The 18052-nt window shown below is 50.3% G+C and overlaps 1 protein-coding gene and 1 long non-coding RNA gene across 3 annotated transcripts in view; both read left to right on the top strand.

Annotated features, from left to right (window-relative positions):
* The window catches only part of LOC307212073, a 198262-nt gene that overhangs the window by 158319 nt on the left and 21891 nt on the right, over nt 1-18052 (top strand). The window lies entirely within an intron of this gene.
* SCARA3 (scavenger receptor class A member 3) overlaps nt 1-18052 on the top strand; it is a 59525-nt gene that overhangs the window by 32654 nt on the left and 8819 nt on the right. Inside the window, exon 6 of one of the 2 annotated variants that reach the window (XR_013836571.1) lies at nt 5575-6374. Coding sequence is in view for 1 of the 2 variants with exons in the window: in XM_079968725.1 (XP_079824851.1) it covers nt 5575-6014 (440 nt within the window). In the remaining variant the exon portion in view is untranslated. Of the gene's footprint in view, nt 1-5574; nt 8996-18052 lie in introns of those variants that run through there. The other variant, XM_079968725.1, reaches the window with a different exon arrangement.

The raw sequence follows: 18052 nt of genomic DNA, 5'->3' as shown, positions 1-18052 counted from the left end.
ACCGAGCAACGAGAGCTCACCCTGTCGCAGGGATTCGAACCACCGACCTTCTGATTGGCAAGTCCTAGTGTCCCAACCAAGGGTCCTTTACCTTTACCTTATCTAATCCCTTGAAAATTCTGCCAGACCATGAGCAACCTAGGCATCAAGTAGGCCACAGGCAAGGCACAAAGCCAGGCTCCCTTCATCTGTTTGCACGTGAACGCGGCGTTTGGGCGCTGCAGCGTTAAGGACGTGGTCCCCGCAGCTGGTTCCCATTTGACACGTGCTGCAACATGCATCATAAAAACACACAGGCCATTGATTGGAAGCAGCTGAGTGTCAGCGCTCTGGCTGTGACTCCGGCCTCCCGGGGTGGAAGGAAGGAGGGTTTGCCTTTTAGGAAGATGCTTCACACATTGCAGCAGGGAGTGAAAGTCTGTGCCGTGTTGGGAGATCCTGCTGCAATGCGGGCATCTGCTCAGACCCCGCAAGGTGCACTGCTGCTGCTATGGCTCCTGTCTCAGCGCATTGGACATTCCAGGCCTGAGTCTGTGCATAGTTAAACTGTGGAACTGCCTCCATAGTCAGAAACAGCAAAACCTCTGAAGCTCAGTTGCTGGAAATCACAGGAGGGAAGAGTGAAGACGGTGAAGGTCCTGTGTGAGTGTCTGGAGGTGGTTAGAGGATGGATGGCAGCTAACAGATTGAGGTTGAATCCTGACAAGACAGGAGTATTGTTTTGGGGGATGGGGGGTGGGTGTGGAGGACTCCCTGGTCCTGAATGGGGTAACTGTGCCCCTGAAGGACCAGGTGCACAACCTGGGAGTCATTCTGGACTCACAGCTGTCCATGGAGGTGCAGGTCAGTTCTGGGTCCAGGGCAGCTGTCTACCAGCTCCATCTGGTACACAGGATGAGACCCTCCCTGCCAGCCGACTGTCTCGCCAGAGTGGTGCATGCTCTAGTTATCTCCCGCTTGGACTACTGCAATGCGCTCTACATGGGGCTACCTTTGAAGGTGACCCGGAATCTAAAACTAATCCAGAATGCGGCAGCTAGACTAGTGACTGGGAGTGGCCGCCGGGACCACATAACACCGGTCCAGTACACCTGAAGGAGCATCTCCACCCTGGACACCAGGGTCCAGCTCCAAGGGCCTTCTGCCGGTTCCCTCCCTGTGAGAAGTGAGGTTACAGGGAACCAGGCAGAGGGCCTTCTCGGTGGTGGCGCCCGCCCTGTGGAATGCCCTCCCATCAGGTGTCAAGGAAATAAACAACTATCTGACTTTTAGAAGACATCTGAAGGCAGCCCTTTTTTAGGGAAGTTTTTAATGTTTTATCTTTTATCATGTTTTTAATGTCCTGTTGGGAGCCGCCCAGAGTGGCAGGGGAAACCCAGCCAGATGGGCGGGGTATAAATAAGTTGTTGTTGTTAATGGGTGGGCCATTTCTTCAGCCCCCTCACCCAGCTGCAAGGTGCGAGAACATGAGCCAGAGTTTTGGGCTGTGAGCTGAGCCGGAATCAGGCTGGGAGCTGGAGACACAGAGACCTGCTTGCTCTGTGCTGGGTCCAAAGCTCTTGCCCAACAAACCCACATCCCCCAAAGACTGGAATTCTTTGCGATGAGGAAGGTGATGGCCAGTCTCCTGATACCCTGGGGGTGGGAGGAAGGGAAGTGTTGGTCTCCTAGGGTGGGAGGCTGGGAGAAGAAAGGAAATCTCCCAGGTGAGAGCTGGGAGGGGCTACTACCTTTTCAGAGAAACATAGAATCTTAGAGCCGAAGGGAATCCAAGACTCATCTAGACCAACCCCCTTCGAGGAAGGAATCTCCACTAAACTAACTTGTGGGAAGTAGAGAACTAGCTTTAAGAGGACGACATGTTTTGTTTGTACTTTCCGTAGCTGTTCTTGTTTTTTATTTACATTCGTCTCGTCCAGTATTATGGGGGGGGGGGGGGACCTTTGATAAAAACCTTAATAGGCGAGGTAACTGTGGGAATAACCAATGCCTCTTTTTTTGGAAAAAGGTGCCACACTTTTAACATTTGGGGAAAATGTGAAAAAAGCACTGCAATGCTGGATCTAATCCAGAATGTGGCAGCTAGACTGGTGAGTGGCTGCCGAGACCATATAACACCAGTCTTGAAAGACCTACATTGGCTCTCAGGACGTTTCCGAGCACAATTCAAAGTGTTGGTGCTGACCTTGAAAGCCCTAAACGGCCTCAGTCCAGTATCCCTGAAGGAGCGTCTCCACCCCCATCGTTCTACCTGGACACTGAGGTCCAGCTCCGAGGGCCTTCTGGCGGTTCCCTCACTGAGAGAAGCCAAGTTACAGGGAACCAGGCAAAGGGCCTTCTTGGTGGTGGTGCCCGCTCTGTGGAACACCCTCCCACCAGATGTCAAAGAGATAAACAACTACCTGACATTTAGATGACATCTGAAGGCAGCCCTCTTTAGGGAAGTTTTGAATGTGTGACATTTTAATGTATTCTTAATCTTTGTTGGAAGCTGCCCAGAGTGGCTGGGGAAACCTAGCCAGATGGGCGGGGTACAAATAATAAATTATTATGATGATGTTCAAATCCAGCTTGCAGGTTTCCCATAGATATCTGACTGGCTTCTGTGAGAACCGGATGCTGAGTTAGACCGACCATTGGCGTCCTAGAATTAATGCAGTCGACAAAGTCTGATACTGGTCTGAGTCTCCCTAGCTGCCTGGAAGCTGGCAATAGTCAGTGATGAGATTACTCTGCATATGCTCAGAGTCCCCCTTTATTTCTCCCATGCACCTTTCAGGACAAGAGTTCCTGATTTTGGAGCCGAGCCTTGGATCAAACAAAGCCCTAGATTTGGGGTGCCAAGCTGGGACCTTCATCGTCCCGCCCATCTCCCTTAAATTTTGAGCCTCATAGGAGCTGCCCTGTTGCCGCAGCTTCAGCAAAGTCTCCCCCACTTCCCTGGCCCAGCTGCTCCGAGTGCTGTTTATCCTTCCTGCTGCTGAGCTCTGTTATTTTAAATTTTTTTTATTGCTATGGAAAAAGAGTGCAATGCACAGCGAGCTGGCGCAAGCCAGAACCACCCCTGGGTACCGCCTCAGACTGGCCAGTTATGTGCGTGGCCTGGCAGGATGGTCTGAGTCAATACAGGATTGCATCCCAAACCGGTGGGGCTGTGAGCTTGCAAACGCCAGCTGGGGAGGCCGAACCTCCTGGAGGTTTTCTTTGGCTTTCTCTGGGTGGGAGCTGAGCACTCGAAGCTGCTGTTGATCTCTCTGCTTGCAGATCCCAGCACATTGAGTTCCCAGACCCTCCCAGCCAGGTAGCCAGATATAAGCAGTTCTAGGCTGGATCCTCCCCTCTTCACCCTCAGGTTGGCAAGGAGAACATCACACAGTTGCCCATGACATGTTGCAGAAAGACACTGGCCCAGAGGCGCCTCGGGGCAGTCTCTGAGAGACCTGTTTGTTTGCAAATGTCCCGGCTCAGCTTCCAAATCCTAGAGGCCGAGCAAAAGAGCCAAGAATCTCAGCAAGACTGCTTTGCTTCTGTCGACCCTGTTAACGGAGAAATCTGAGGGCTCCCTTGGACAAAAAAAAACAAGGACACCAGCCAGGAATACCAGAGCAGTAGGCTTGGTCTTCATTGAAGACTGCCGCGACAGGACTCCCACCTGCCACCAGGTGGAACAAGATGGAAGCCCCAAACAAAAGAGAACCCAAACTTTTATTAGCTGCTAATCTCCATGGGACGTGGGTGGCACTGTGGGTTAAACCACAGAGCCTAGGACTTGCCGATCAGAAGGTCGGTGGTTCGAATCCCTGCGACACGGTGAGCTCTCATTGCTTGGTCCCTGCTCCTGCCAACCTAGCAGTTCAAAAGCACTCCAAAAAGTGCAAGTAGATAAATAGGTACTGCTCCGGCGGGAAAGTAAACAGCGTTTCCATGCGCTGCTCTGATTCACCAGAAGCGGCTTAGTCATGCTGGCCACATGATCCGGAAGCTGTACGCCAGCTCCCTCAGCCAATAAAGCGAGATGAGCGCTGCAACGCCAGAGTCGGCCACGACTGGACCTAATGGTCAGTGGCCCCTTTACCTAATCTCCATGTTACACCCCCCCCCAACTACATCACTCATACATCATGGTTACATCATGAAAGGGGAGGTCTGGAGGCAGTAATCTGAGCATCCTGGACCCTGCCCCATGGTTCCCCTTGCCCTCCACCAAACACCCATCAAGTGGAACAAAAGAGATATTTACATTTCCCTGTTTCCCAGCCAAGTTCATCACACCCTTTTGGCTTCATCTGGGTTTGTTATTTCTAGAATGGCCACCTATCTGGCGCTCTGGTATCAGGATGCCAAGAATTATCCCTCAGGCAGAGGGGCTGCTGAGTAGCTGAGCTCACAGGTCTATAGGAATTTCTGAAGTTTTCCCAGTGAGCCAGTACACAGATACATTGATCAGTGAATTCTTACATTTGGTATCGTGCAGCAGAGGCCCTTTGAATAGATAGGAAGAAACTGTGATGAAGTGTTTCGTGGGGATAAATCACAAAAGTCACAAAAGTGATTGTTCTGGTTTTGGTAGTGGGCTGCATGTGCATGACATCTGCTGGAGGGGCAACACCCCCCCAAAAAAAAAAAACACCCTATACATAAATTCCTGCAACAGGAACATAAATTCCTGCCACCGGTGTCACCAGTCTAGCTGCCGCATTCTGGATTAGTTGTAGTTTCCTGGTCACCTTCAAAGGTAGCCCCATGTAGAGTGCATTGCAGTAGTCCAAGCGGGAGATAACCAGAGCATTCACCACTCTGGCGAGACAGTCTGCGGGCAAGGAGGGTCTCATCCTGCATTCCAGATGGAGCTGGTAAACAGCTGCTCTGGACACAGAATTGACCTGCGCCTCCATGGACAATTGTGAGTCCAAAATGACTCCCAGGCTGCGCACCTGGTTCTTCAGGGGCACAGTTACCCCATTCAGGACCAGGGAGTCCTCCATACCTGCCCGCCCCCTGTCTCCCAAAACAGTACAGTGATACCTCTGGATGCGAACGGGATCCGTTCTGGAGCCCCGTTCACATCCTGAAGCGAACGCAACCTGCGCGTGCATGGGTCGCAACTCGCCGCTTCCGCACATGCGCGTGATGTCATTTTGAGCGTCTGCACATGCGCGAGCAACGAAACGTGGAAGTAACACGCTCCGTTACTTTCGGGTCGCCGCGGAGTGCAACCCGAAAACGCTCAACCTGAAGCTACTTCAACTGTACATCTGTCTTGTCAGAATTCAACCTCAATCTGTTGGCCGCCATCCATCCTTAGTTGTTGCTCATACAACTCAGATCATTATTTTGGGATGCCGATGAGGATATTCAAGTGGTCATTTTTCTTATAAAGAAACCTGTACGGTTCAGCAATCTCTTCTATAGGATCCCAAGCCTCACTGGGCACAGGAGGCCAAAAATTGGAAAGGGGACCCAGGGCATCATCCAGACTGACCCCCGATCACAATCTCATAGTTGTACACTGCCCTAGATGTTGTTGCATTGTTTACTGTCACTGACCCCATATTTCCCTCTCTTCCTATCCAGGTGTCCCTGGCCCCCCTGGCCCTCGAGGATACAGAGGCGATGTTGGCGTCAAAGGGCCGACTGGGAGCAGAGGAGCGAAAGGCGATTCTGGGAGCCTGGGGCCGCCGGGGCCCCCAGGAGCCCAGGGCCCCCCAGGCAACCCAGGCCCCGCAGGCGAGAGAGGCCTCGTGGGCGCGAAAGGCCTCCCTGGCTTCAAAGGGGCCAAGGGAAGCTTCGGACAAGGGGGCGCCAAAGGACAAGTGGGCCCCAAGGGCGATGTGGGGCCCCCAGGGCCTGGAGGGCCACCGGGGCCAGCTGGACCTCCTGGGCTGCAGGGGAAGCCGGGCATCCCAGGGAAAATGGGGCCGCCGGGCCCAATCGGGCCGACCGGGCCAAAAGGGGACCCCGGGATCCAGGGGCGGCCGGGGTTACCAGGGCCCCCGGGGCCCCCAGGAATGTGAGCGGTTCCTTTGTCCCCCGTACAAAAAGGGGTGGGGGTAGATGTGTTGGAGGTGGGCAGGTGGACAGACTCTTTTCGACTGAGCCCCACATCCAGTGCTGCCCCACCACCCCAGCTCCTGCCCTCATTTATTCTGCACAGTTCGGGGCACCGTTTGCAGCAGCTTTGGGGGAACTGGAGAACCATCCAAGGCGAAAAGTTGCAGCTGCTAAACTCCAGCCACCCTCCCGCCTCGTGTCAAGCACCTTCCTTGCCCGCCCGCCCCCCCCCCAGCCCAGGACCACTGAGATCGAACTGCTAAACAGATCCCCAGATCCCTGGCTATTTGCCCTTCCAAAGACTCCTTTGGAAGTGAGCCAGTGTGGTGTAGTGGTTAAGAGCGGTGGACTCGTAATCTGGGGAACCGGGTTTGCTTCCCTGCTCCTCCACATGCAGCTGCTGGGTGACCTTGGGCCAGTCACACTTCTCTGAAGTCTCTCAGCCCCACTCACCTCACAGAGTGTTTGTTGTGGGGGAGGAAGGAAACGGAGAATGTGAGCCGCTTTGAGACTCCTTCAGGTAGTGATAAAGTGGGATATCAAATCCAAACTCCTCCTCCTCTTCCTCCTCTTCTTCTTCTTCTTCTTCTTCTTCTTCTTCTTCTTCTTCTTCTTTTGTCAACCTACGCGTGAGCTAGGGAAAGATGGGAGGGTGTTTTCCATTGCAATGGAAGAGCAAAATTTGTACATGTGTGTGCTGGGCCTGGGGGTTAACCTGAGCAATGCAATCCAGGTCTGGTCCCGAATCCAGGGACTCCACAAGGAGTCAGTCTGACAGGGTCAAGGCAGGAAACCAGGCAATGACAGGTACAGGATCTCAGGCAGGTTCCAGCAAGCAGCAATGTTGCTCCTGCAACCTGGGGCAAGGTCCGACAGCCTTTTATCTCTGTTGGGGTAACGGCCAGTCCTGATCCCCTGGCGACTCACCTCCCTGTCTCGCCCAAAAGCGAAAACTCCTCCTGCGAGTACTCGGGTCTCTCCTTCTCTCAGACCTCAGTCTCTGCAGCTCGAGAGACATCGGTGGGTTACTAGACCCAGAGGCCGCCTCAGCCTCCCCTGACCCAACCGGTAGTGGAGCAGCTGTAAGTGATGGCCCAGCTGGAGGCAACGAGGGAATCCCCGCATCTGGAGCCAGGGCAGGCTCAGGCCCCTGACTCGGCCCAGCTGGTGCTTGTTACAGGGGAACCTGTGCAGACTGCGGCTCTTCAGGATCAGACCCCAGACTTGGCTCAGATGATGCCTGAGGCAAAGGATCCAGTGCAGACTGAGACTCCTCCAGTTCCGAGTCTGAGCCCAAGTCCCAGGCCATCACAATGTGTAGATTTGGGTGTGCGCATATGTGCGTGTGAAAGGTTGCCACCTTTTCCCCTTGCCCTGCTCCTGCGCCTTTTAGCAGCAGCCCAACACATAAAAATGCATCGTTAAACTGTGGAACTCCTGCCCACTGGAGATGGCCACCAACTTGGTTGGCTGCACAGTCAGAGGCAGCGATGCTTCTGAACACCAGTTGCTGGAAGTCGCAGGAGAGGAGAGGGCTCTCATGCTCGGATCCTGCTAACAGCCTTCCCATTAAGGTATCTAGTTGGCCACTTTGAGAACAGGATTCTGGACTGACCTGACCCAGCAGGCTCTTCTTAGCTGAAGATACTCTTCCTCCCTCCTGCTCCCATGGGAGGAAAAGCCTTAGCTGCTACATTTCCGGATGTGGGTTGTTGCAGAAAACAGAAGAGCAGGGCAGGCAGCACAGATGTTCAGCGCTCCTGGTAGAATGTCTGCAGGCTGTTTCCCATGATTCCGGTTTCTCCCACAGCAGCAGAAAAGGAGAGATGGTTAAGACAGGCCGTAGTTCATTGGTAGAGCCCAGGCTTTGTGTGCAGAAGAAGGCCTCAAGTTTGACCCCTGGACTCTCCAATTGAAAGGCAGTAGATCAAGGACGGATATCTTGCTTTGCACAAGACCCTTTTAGGCAGAGCTGCTGGCCGTCAGAGTAGTTAGCCACACTGCAAGGCAGGTTTGGAGATGGCCTCGTCAATCACAAGGGGGCAGAGCAGCTGCCTTGAGTGCAGAAGGGCTCAGGTTGAACCCCCAACAGCATGTCCAGGTAGAGCGGAGAGAGATTCCCACGAACCCAATGGCCTTCCTCCGTTGCCTGGAATCACAGAATCGTGGGACAGCACTGCAGAGTTGGAAGGGACCCTCCAAAGGCCATCTAGCTCAACCCCCTATTGCAGCTGAATAATCCCCAACAGGTGGCCACCCAGCCCCTGCTTAAAAGCCTCCAACGATGTCCTGAAGAGGCTGACCTGTGACTCTCCAGGGACTAGGCCAGAGGAGAGTTTTTCCTCCAGAACCTTCTGGAGATCCTGCCAGAGACTGAACCCGGAATCTTTTACGTGGAGAGGCTACAGAATTCCATCTGAACTTCTGGGCTGGATCCACAGAATATATACAAGGTGTTCTAGCCTCTCTCACCTTCGCACAGTGAACACCCCCGTTTCAGGAACTGGTGCCCCACCACCTGCAGGTCAGCCAGGCTGAGGCGTGGGCAGCGTGCCAACACGCCAGCTCTGGCTGAGGAAGACCTCGGTGGGCTGGAGGCAGCTGCAGATGGCCCCGAAAAGGTGTGTGTGTGCCCCACAATCCCAAAAGGTGCCCCCCAAGGTACCCTCTGCAACGATGCAAAGGACTGTGGGCGCAAGCTCATTCACCCTCCGAAATATTGTGGCCCGTTCTTGCGACAGCCGTGTGTGTGATGTGAGGATCGGTTGCAGTGCTTCCCGTTGCATGCTTGTTGTGTTGTTTCTGTGCGCCCGCGCACCCGTTCCGTGGTGCAGCTGGTTTGCGTCATCAGTCCCCCGCCGATGTGTAACCCTGGTATCCATGTATCATGTAACAGCAGCCACATGTATAATTCCCAGACCAATAAAGATATGGATATACGAGTCTCATCATCTCCCTTGGGGAAAGGGCAGGGGGTGGGCACCCCCCTTAAACCAAGGAGAGATGGAGGGCAAAGGGGGCCCAGCTGGCAGCCTGCATTCAATCACAGAACTTTTTAAAGGCTTCATAAAATTTGATATACGGGGGGGAAACACCCTTTTTTTTACTCACTGGTAAAGCACGTGTAACATATCCATATTTGGATATGTTAACATATCCATATTTGGATATTTGTTAACATATCCATATTTGGATATATTTGGAGGGACGCAGGTGGCGCTGTGGGTTAAAGCCTTAGCGCCTAGGACTTGCCGATCGAAAGGTCGGCGGTTCGAATCCCTGCGTTCGAAAGCACCTCCGGGTGCAAGTAGATAAATAGGGACCGCTTACCAGCGGGAAGGTAAACGGCGTTTCCGTGTGCGGCTCTGGCTCTGGCTCTGGCTCTGGCCAGAGCAGCGATGTCACACTGGCCACGTGACCCGGAAGTGTCTCCGGACAGCGCTGGCCCCTGGCCTCTTGAGTGAGATGGGCGCACAACCCCAGAGTCTGTCAAGACTGGCCCGTATGGGCAGGGGTACCTTTACCTTTACCTAAAGCACGTGTAACATATCCATATTTTCATTCCATTTATTTATATCCCAGCTTTTGCCTCAAGGCAGCTCACGCAATTTAAAACAACACAGATTAAACCCAAAACAAGTGGGGAAGATAATAATTACCTTTTTCGCACCATAAGACACACTTTTTTCTTCCTAAAATGTAATGGGAAATGTGTGTGCGTCTTACGGAGCAAATGCGTGGTCCCTGGAACCGAATTGCAGATCATGCTTTTTTTTTTTTTTTTTTGAAAGAGAGAAGTGGGTGTTGAAACAAAGTCGCTGATCGTTTACCAATCAGGGAGAGAGATAAGGGACGCTACAGATAAAGGAGGCTGCCTGGGAGGGAGGAGGTAAAAGCCCATGGGTCCTCAGGATTTTTGCATTGTTGTTGTTGTTGTTTAGTCGTTTAGTCGTGTCTGACTCTTCGTGACCCCCTGGACCAGAGCATGCCAGGCCCTCCTGTCTTCCACTGCCTCCCCCAGTTTCGTCAAACTCATGCTGGTCTCTTCGAGAACACTGTCCCACCATCTCGCCTCTGTCGTTCCCTTCTCCTTGTGCCCTCCATCTTTCCCAACATCAGGGTCTTTTCCAGGGAGTCTTCTCTTCTCATGAGGTGGCCAAAGTCTTGGAGCCTCAGCTTCAGGATCTGTCCTTCCAGTGAGCACTCAGGGCTGATTTCCTTCAGAATGGAGAGGTTGGATCTTCTTGCAGTCCATGGGACTCTCAAGAGTCTCCTCCAGCACCAGAATTCAAAAGCATCCATTCTTTGGTGATCAGCCTTCTTTATGGTCCAGCTCTCACTTCCATACATCACTACTGGGAAAACCAGAGCTTTAACTATACGTACCTTTGTTGGCAAAGTGATTTTTGCATTGGGTCACCCCAAATTCACCATCAGATCACATAGCATGTCCATGGCTACAGCCTGCACCAAAAAACACGCACCCACTGTTTCGTGGGGCCGCAATGGCACAAAAACGTGGTTACAAAGCATGGATCCTCGGGATTTTTGCGTTGGGTCACCCCAAATTCACCATCAGATCACATGTCTGTGGCCAAAGCATGAACCACAAAAATCATACATCTGCTGTTTCGTTGAGAATATTTTTTTTCTTGTTTTCCTCCTCTAAAAACTAGGTGCGTGTTATGGTCAGGTGCATCTTATGGAGCAAAAAATACAGCAAACCGTAATTAAGCTCTGATAGATACAGGTATATTAAAATGCAGACAATTCTTTGTTTGTCACTATGCTATGCATTTTTTGTGTTTTTATACTGTAAACCTCCCTGTGATCCTTGGGTGAAGGACGGTACAGAAATTTAATAAACGATAATAGTAACAATAATAATAGCAGCAGCGCAGTGTTGCTCCAAGCCCTTTCCTTAAAAACAAACCAGTTCCCTAAGGCCAGATAGAAGAAGAAAGTCTTCACCTAGTAGTAGTAGTAGTAATAGTAGTAGTAGTAGTAGTAGTAGTAGTAATAATAATAATAATAATAATAATAATAATAAATTATTTATACCCCGCACATCTGGCTGGGCTTCCCCAGCCACTCTGGGCGGCTTCCAACAAAATATTAAAATACAGTAATGCATTAAGGTAGCCTACCTTGATTTCAGCAAGGCATTTGACAAGGTGCCCCATGATATTCTTGTAAAGAAGCTGGTAAAATGTGGACTTGACTATGCTACCACTCAGTGGATTTGTAACTGGCTGACTGACCGAACCCAAAGGGTGCTCATCAATGGTTCCTCTTCATCCTGGAGAAGAGTGACTAGTGGGGTGCCACAGGGTTCTGTCTTGGGCCCCGTCTTATTCAACATCTTTATCAACGACTTGGATGATGGACTCAAGGGCATCCTGATCAAATTTGCAGATGACACCAAACTAGGAGGGGTGGCTAACACCCCAGAGGACAGGATCACACTTCAAAATGACCTTGACAGATTAGAGAACTGGGCCAAAACAAACAAGATGAATTTTAACAGGGAGAAATGTAAAGTATTGCACTTGGGCAAAAAAAATGAGAGGAACAAATACAAGATGGGTGACACCTGGCTTGAGAGCAGTACATGTGAAAAGGATCTAGGAGTCTTGGTTGACCACAAACTTGACATGAGCCAACAGTGTGACGCGGCAGCTAAAAAAGCCAATGCAATTCTGGGCTGCATCAATAGGAGTATTGCATCTAGATCAAGGGAAGTAATAGTGCCACTGTATTCTGCTCTGGTCAGACCTCACCTGGAGTACTGTGTCCAGTTCTGGGCACCACAGTTCAAGAAGGACACGGACAAACTGGAACGTGTCCAGAGGAGGGCAACCAAAATGGTCAAAGGCCTGGAAACGATGCCTTATGAGGAACGGCTAAGGGAGCTGGGCATGTTTAGCCTGGAGAAGAGGAGGTTAAGGGGTGATATGATAGCCATGTTCAAATATATAAAAGGATGTCACATAGAGGAGGGAGAAAGGTTGTTTTCTGCTGCTCCAGAGAAGCGGACACGGAGCAATGGTTCCAAACTACAAGAAAGAAGATTCCACCTAAACATTAGGAAGAACTTCCTGGCAGTAAGAGCTGTTCAACAGTGGAATTTGCTGCCAAGGAGTGTGGTGGAGTCTCCTTCTTTGGAGGTCTTTAAGCAGAGGCTTGACAACCATATGTCAGGAGTGCTCTGATGGTGTTTCCTGCTTGGCAGGGGGTTGGACTCGATGGCCCTTGTGGTCTCTTCCAACTCTATGATTCTATGATTCTTCTATGATTCTAAAAGCTTCCCTAAACAGTCTAGCTTCTCCAGGCAGGGAGTTCCAAAGTTCCCTCTCCAACATTTCCACCAAGCAGGCCTGGATGGCTGGAGAAGATTTCAGAGACTGGGTAGGTTCATGCAAGGGAATTTGGCATTTCAGAGAGTTGGAGCTGAGCTGTATATAATTCATGCAGCCCCCTTTGAAAAGGAAAAAATAAAGTTGCCCCACTCTCATCAAGTTATGTCTCACCAGTTGCCCCACTCTCATCGATTTATGTCTCACCAAACTCTCAAATATGGCATGGTTTCTCCCTCACAGCCCATTTGAGAGCATGCTCTTTCTCCCCCCCCCCCCAAGTGAAATTGATTAGACCAGAAGCCCCATAATCTGGTCCAGTTAATTTCTCCCGTACCGTGGCAGGGATTTCCCCAAGGCACACGCTAATGGAATTGCCTTTGAGAAGGGCACAGAATCTTCAGAATACAGAACCCTGCTTTTCCAATCGTCCGATGTGGATCATCCGATCTTGTTGCACCTTCCTTGGCTCCCAGTGAACTATATATAAACTCGTGCACCGGCTAAGGTCCTCAGCTGAGGCCTCATCCTGCTTCCAACTAGGTTAGAAGAGCAGAGAAGGTTAGGAGAGATCAGAACAAAGAGCTTCCTTCCTTCCTTCCAGCATTTCAGTCTTGCCAAGGCAGCCAAGGATGACAAAATAATAATAATAACGGGGGGGGGGGACACAAAGGCATTGCAAAATACATAAATGGTGCAACAGCCAGCAAAGCTGGAAAACCAAAACAAGATAAATAAAACAGAAAAGAGCAATAACACAGAACAGCAGAGCAGAGCAGAAATGAGAAAAACAAAAGCCAGAGATCTTTAATCATAAGAACTGATTAAAGTTCTAGAGCTGCCAAAAATAACCCTTTGACCAGGCGCCCCAAATCAAAGAAAGAGCCAGCCTGTTTCTTGCACAGAGTTCCAGGGCCTGGGAGCCAACACTGAAAAGGCCTTCCCTTCATACCCTGCCCATTTTAGGGGTGCCAACTTGAATAAAATATTGGGGCAGAAACAAAATAAAAAAAATTCCTTCCAGTAGCACCTTAGAGACCAACTAAGTTTGTTATTGGTATGAGCTTTCGTGTGCATGCAAATTTCTTCAGATACAATACAGTGGTACCTCGGGTTAAGTACTTAATTCATTCTGGAGGTCCATACTTAACCTGAAACTGTTCTTAACCTGAAGCACCACTTGAGCTAATGGGGCCTCCTGCTGCCGCCATGCCGCCGAAGCACGATTTCTGTTCTCATCCTGAAGCAAAGTTCTTAACCTGAAGCACTATTTCTGGCTTAGTGGAGTGTGTAACCTGAAGTGTATGTAACCTGAAGCGTATGTAACCCAAGGTACCACTGTATCTGAATAGTCTTCAGATATTGGGGCAGGTAAGCCGCACCCCACATAATCACACACACCATTTAAATGGCAATACCCATCAATTGGAGCCCCCTCAGATATTTTACTGGGGACCCAAAGGGACCTCAGCCCCTAGGAGTTGGCTTCTATGGGCCCTGCCAACCAGCTTCCTCCTCCTTCCTCTCTACGTTGCCCTTGCAGCAGGGAGGAGGAGCATGGGGACCAACCTAGGATTAGAAGGCTCTGCCTGTTGTTGCCTCTAGCGCCACCTACTGCCGGGCTCCCTGCCTTCTGCCCTATGAGTCCCAATGGGTACCAGTCACCAAGGACCCTACAGCCCTGAGCAGGAGCCAAGCCAGATGATTGTGGTGTGGTAACTGGAGAGGGGGGTCTGTTTCCACCTCCTCTGTGTTGGCAAAGACATGGGCACACTCCCCCTGTGCCCACACCAGCACGCCTCATGCTAATAAACCCCCCCTTTTTGCAAATCCACATGGCTTCTGTGTACAGACATGGACTCTTCCGCTCAGCAGTTGCAAGGGCGAACGGGCTTCCAGGCGCCTCCACGCTTGACTCCCAGTTGCGACCATCTGGAGAACAGCTCCCCAAAGCCCCAGGCTTCCCAGATGGGAAGCGGATGTAGAAAAAAGCAGAGTAGCCGCTGGGCGGCAAATGCTTTTCACATCCCCAGAGGAACACTGAGCCTTGTGGACAGGCCTTCGGAGGGTCTGTGCTGGGCAGTGTGAGCCATAGAGTCATAGAATCATAGTTGTGCTCGCTTCGGCAGCACATATACTAAAACTGGAATGATACAGAGCAGATTAGCATGGCCCCTGCAAAGGGATGACATGCAAATTCGTGAAGCGTTCCATATTAAAAAAAAGAAGAAGAAGAATGAATCATAGTGACCCCAAAGGGACACAGGTGGCGCTGTGGTCTAAACCACTGAGCCTCTTGGACTTGCCGATCAGAAGGTCAGCAGTTCGAATCCCCACGACGGAGTGAGCTCCCTTTGCTCTTTCCCAGCTTTTGCCAACCTAGCAGCTCAGAAGCACACCAGTGCAAGTAGATAAATAGGTACCACTGCGGTGGGAAGGTAATCGGCATTTCCGTGCGCTCTAGTTTCCGTCACAGTGTCCCGTTGCTCCAGAAGCAGTTTAGTCCTGCTGGCCACATGACCCAGAAAACTGTCTGTGGACAAACGCCGGCTCCCTTGGCCTGAAAGTGAGATGAGCACCGCAACCCCAGAGTCATCTGCGACTGGACTTAACCATCCAGGGGGTCTTTACCTTTACTTTTAGTGACCCCAAGGGTCATCTAGTCCAACCCCCTGCAGTGCAGGAATCTTTTTGCCCAACATGGGGCTCTAACCCACAACCTTAAGATTAACAGTCGTGTGCTTTACCGACTGAATATATTGGTGAACACAGCACCCAAAAATGCATCACATTGTTTCCAAAAATGTGTGCATGACTCAAAACTGTGTTTATCAGGGGACGTGCTCACTAAAATGCTGGTGGATTTGCATGAGATTTTCTTTCCTAAAAATTAAAACAAAACCCTCTCCAGAAATGTGCAGACCCAAATGTAAGACTGGGAGAATGAGGAACAGAGACAGCAGTCGTTGACAGATCCTTCCGTCCCTTCTGGAAAGGGCAAAGGCTAAGCCTACAAGGACCGAGGGAGAAGATTGAAAAGCATAACCAGAAATTAATAAACAGCGAAAGGGGGACCCAGAGGGGTTGTGGTCTGCGCAGGACGGCCTTTCAGCTGCCTTCTTTCCCCATCTGGCTTCATTCAGGAAATGGGTCATTCTAATCTTTCAACCCGTATCCAATCTGTTGTGTTTTGGTGTGTTTTTTTGAGGCAGAAAATCAAACAATTTAGTCTCTGGAAAATTGGGAGCCCAGGGATGGGGGTGGGAGCGATCACAATGTGTTTATTTATCTGGAAATGCTTTTGTGATGCAACGCAACAAGTTCAGTCCACAATAAAATCACAGCATCCCGACTTCTGACCAGTTCCCAGTTTGGGGGGAGTGCCTGGGAATGGCCCAGTGGGACATGGATCTGATTGCCCTGAATTATAAAGGGGGGGGTTGATGAAGGGAGAATAACAAGACTTATCCCAAAAATAGGAGTTGATTTCACAACAGGCCGGATCTCTCTTGAAGCTGTAGAGCAAGAAGCATTGAGGCTGCAGTCTTCCACACACTTACCGGCAAGTAACGCCTGCCCGCCCCCCAAATGAGTGGCGCTACCATGTGAGTAAGCATGCAGGGCGTCAGCTGGGCGGTGCACCCAAATGTTACAAAGGAAGCTTATAAAAATTAGCTAAGCATAGCCTGGCAAGTGAAGTTGGGTGTTGATGCATTGCTTTGTTTTATTTATTGGAAATACTTTGTATTTTTATACAGTGGGACGCGGGTGGCGCTGTGGGTTAAACCACAGAGCCTAGGACTTGCCGATCAGAAGGTCGGTGGTTCGAATCCCCGCGATGGGGTGAACTCCCGTTGCTCGGTCCCTGCTCCTGTCAACCTAGCAGTTCGAAAGCACGTCAAAATGCAAGTAGATAAATAGATACCACTCTGGCGGGAAGGTAAACGGCGCTTCCGTGCACTGCTCTGGTTCGCCAGAAGCGGCTTAGTCATGCTGGCCACATGACCCGGAAGCTGTACACTGGCTCCCTCGGCCAATAAAGCGAGAGGAGTGCCGCAACCCCAGAGTTGGCCACAACTAGACCTTATGGTCAGGGGTCCCTTTACCTTTACCTTTACCTTGGTTCTCAAACTTAATCTGTTCCGGGAGTCCGTTTGACTCCCGAAACCGTTCAAAAACCAAAGCGGGGCTTCTGATTGGCTGCAAGAGCTTCCTGCACTCAAGCAGGAATGTTCGACTTCTGAAGAACATTTGCAAACCAGAGCACACACTTCCAAGTTGTGGCATTCAGGAGCCGATTTGTTCAGGAGCCAAGCCGTTTCAGTACCAAGGTAGCACTGTATATTGCATTTTTAAATTGCAGTCTTCTTCTTCATCAGCCTGGCAGTGCTTTTTTAAAAATGAAAGAGGCTGCAGTTTTGAGAGGAAGGGCATTAAAGGGGCATTTAACTTACCCCCCCCACCACCACATCAGGGCTTTTCCTACTCAAAATCCCTCCTGCTTGCATTGCCAACTGTAGTCTCCCATTCCTACTCACTGGCCCATCGCCTTGTCGTGGTGAGTGGGCTTGCACGTACCTATGACCCTTGTGAGTGAAGCCGTCGGGAATCTCGTACTCCCAGCAGGGTCACCCAAGGCGGTAAGGTCAAAGGGAAGGAGCCAGACAAAGAATGATCCAAGAAGTCCTCTTACTGGGGTACGAATGATCGCCAAAGAAGAAGAAGCAGTCTCCCATGAGTGACACAATGGAGGCCCCTGCTAAAGTCTCCTGTCTCACATCTACTTTGCCCTTTGCTCTGCCACCAGGGCTACTCCAGAGTAAACTTCCATATCCCTAGTTACAGGTAGGTAGCCGTGTTGGTCTGCCGTAGTCAAAGCAAAAACTTTGAGGTACCTGTCATATTACAAAAGAATTTCAGAAATAGACTGGTTACAGATAGGTAGCCGTGTCGGTCTGCCATAGTCAAAACAAAATAAAAAAATTCCTTCCAGTAGCACCTTAAAGACCAACTAAGTTAGTTCTTGGTATGAGCTTTCGTGTGCATGTGTATCTGAAGAAGTGTGCATGCACACGAAAGCTCATACCAAGAACTAACTTAGTTGGTCTTTAAGGTGCTACTGGAAGGAATTTTTTTATTTTGTTTTGAGAAATAGACTGGAAAGTGATTTTGCTGAATTGCAACTTATTACCAAACTTAAAACCATGGAAAGACCTGGTCTGAATAGAGACATTGGATTCTTATCTCATTATACATGATAAAGCTATTTTTAGCCATCTCACCCCTTGCTTTTTCCTGTAAGACAACTGCAGTCATTAACAGTCGTCAACAGGTTTACCACACCCATCAGCCAATCACCCATTCCCACCACCCTTCTGAGTAATACCCCTCCCAACCCTATCACTATATATAAGGGTCTGGTGACTTCTGTTTCAGTGTATCTGAAGAAGTGTGAATGCACACAAAAGCTCATAACAAAAACAAATTTAGTTGGTCTCTAAGGTGCTAATAACAATAACAAAAACAAATTTAAATAAAAACAAAATAAAATAAATAAAAACAAAAACAAATTTAGTTGGTCTCTAAGGTGCTAATCCCCTTCATGGATCACTGCCTTGCCGTGGCGAAGGGGCTTGAATAACTCA

The sequence above is a fragment of the Podarcis cretensis genome (assembly GCF_951804945.1).
Source record: "Podarcis cretensis genome assembly, chromosome: 3".
NCBI lineage: Eukaryota > Metazoa > Chordata > Lepidosauria > Squamata > Lacertidae > Podarcis > Podarcis cretensis.
This window is presented reverse-complemented; position numbering and strand designations above follow the sequence as displayed.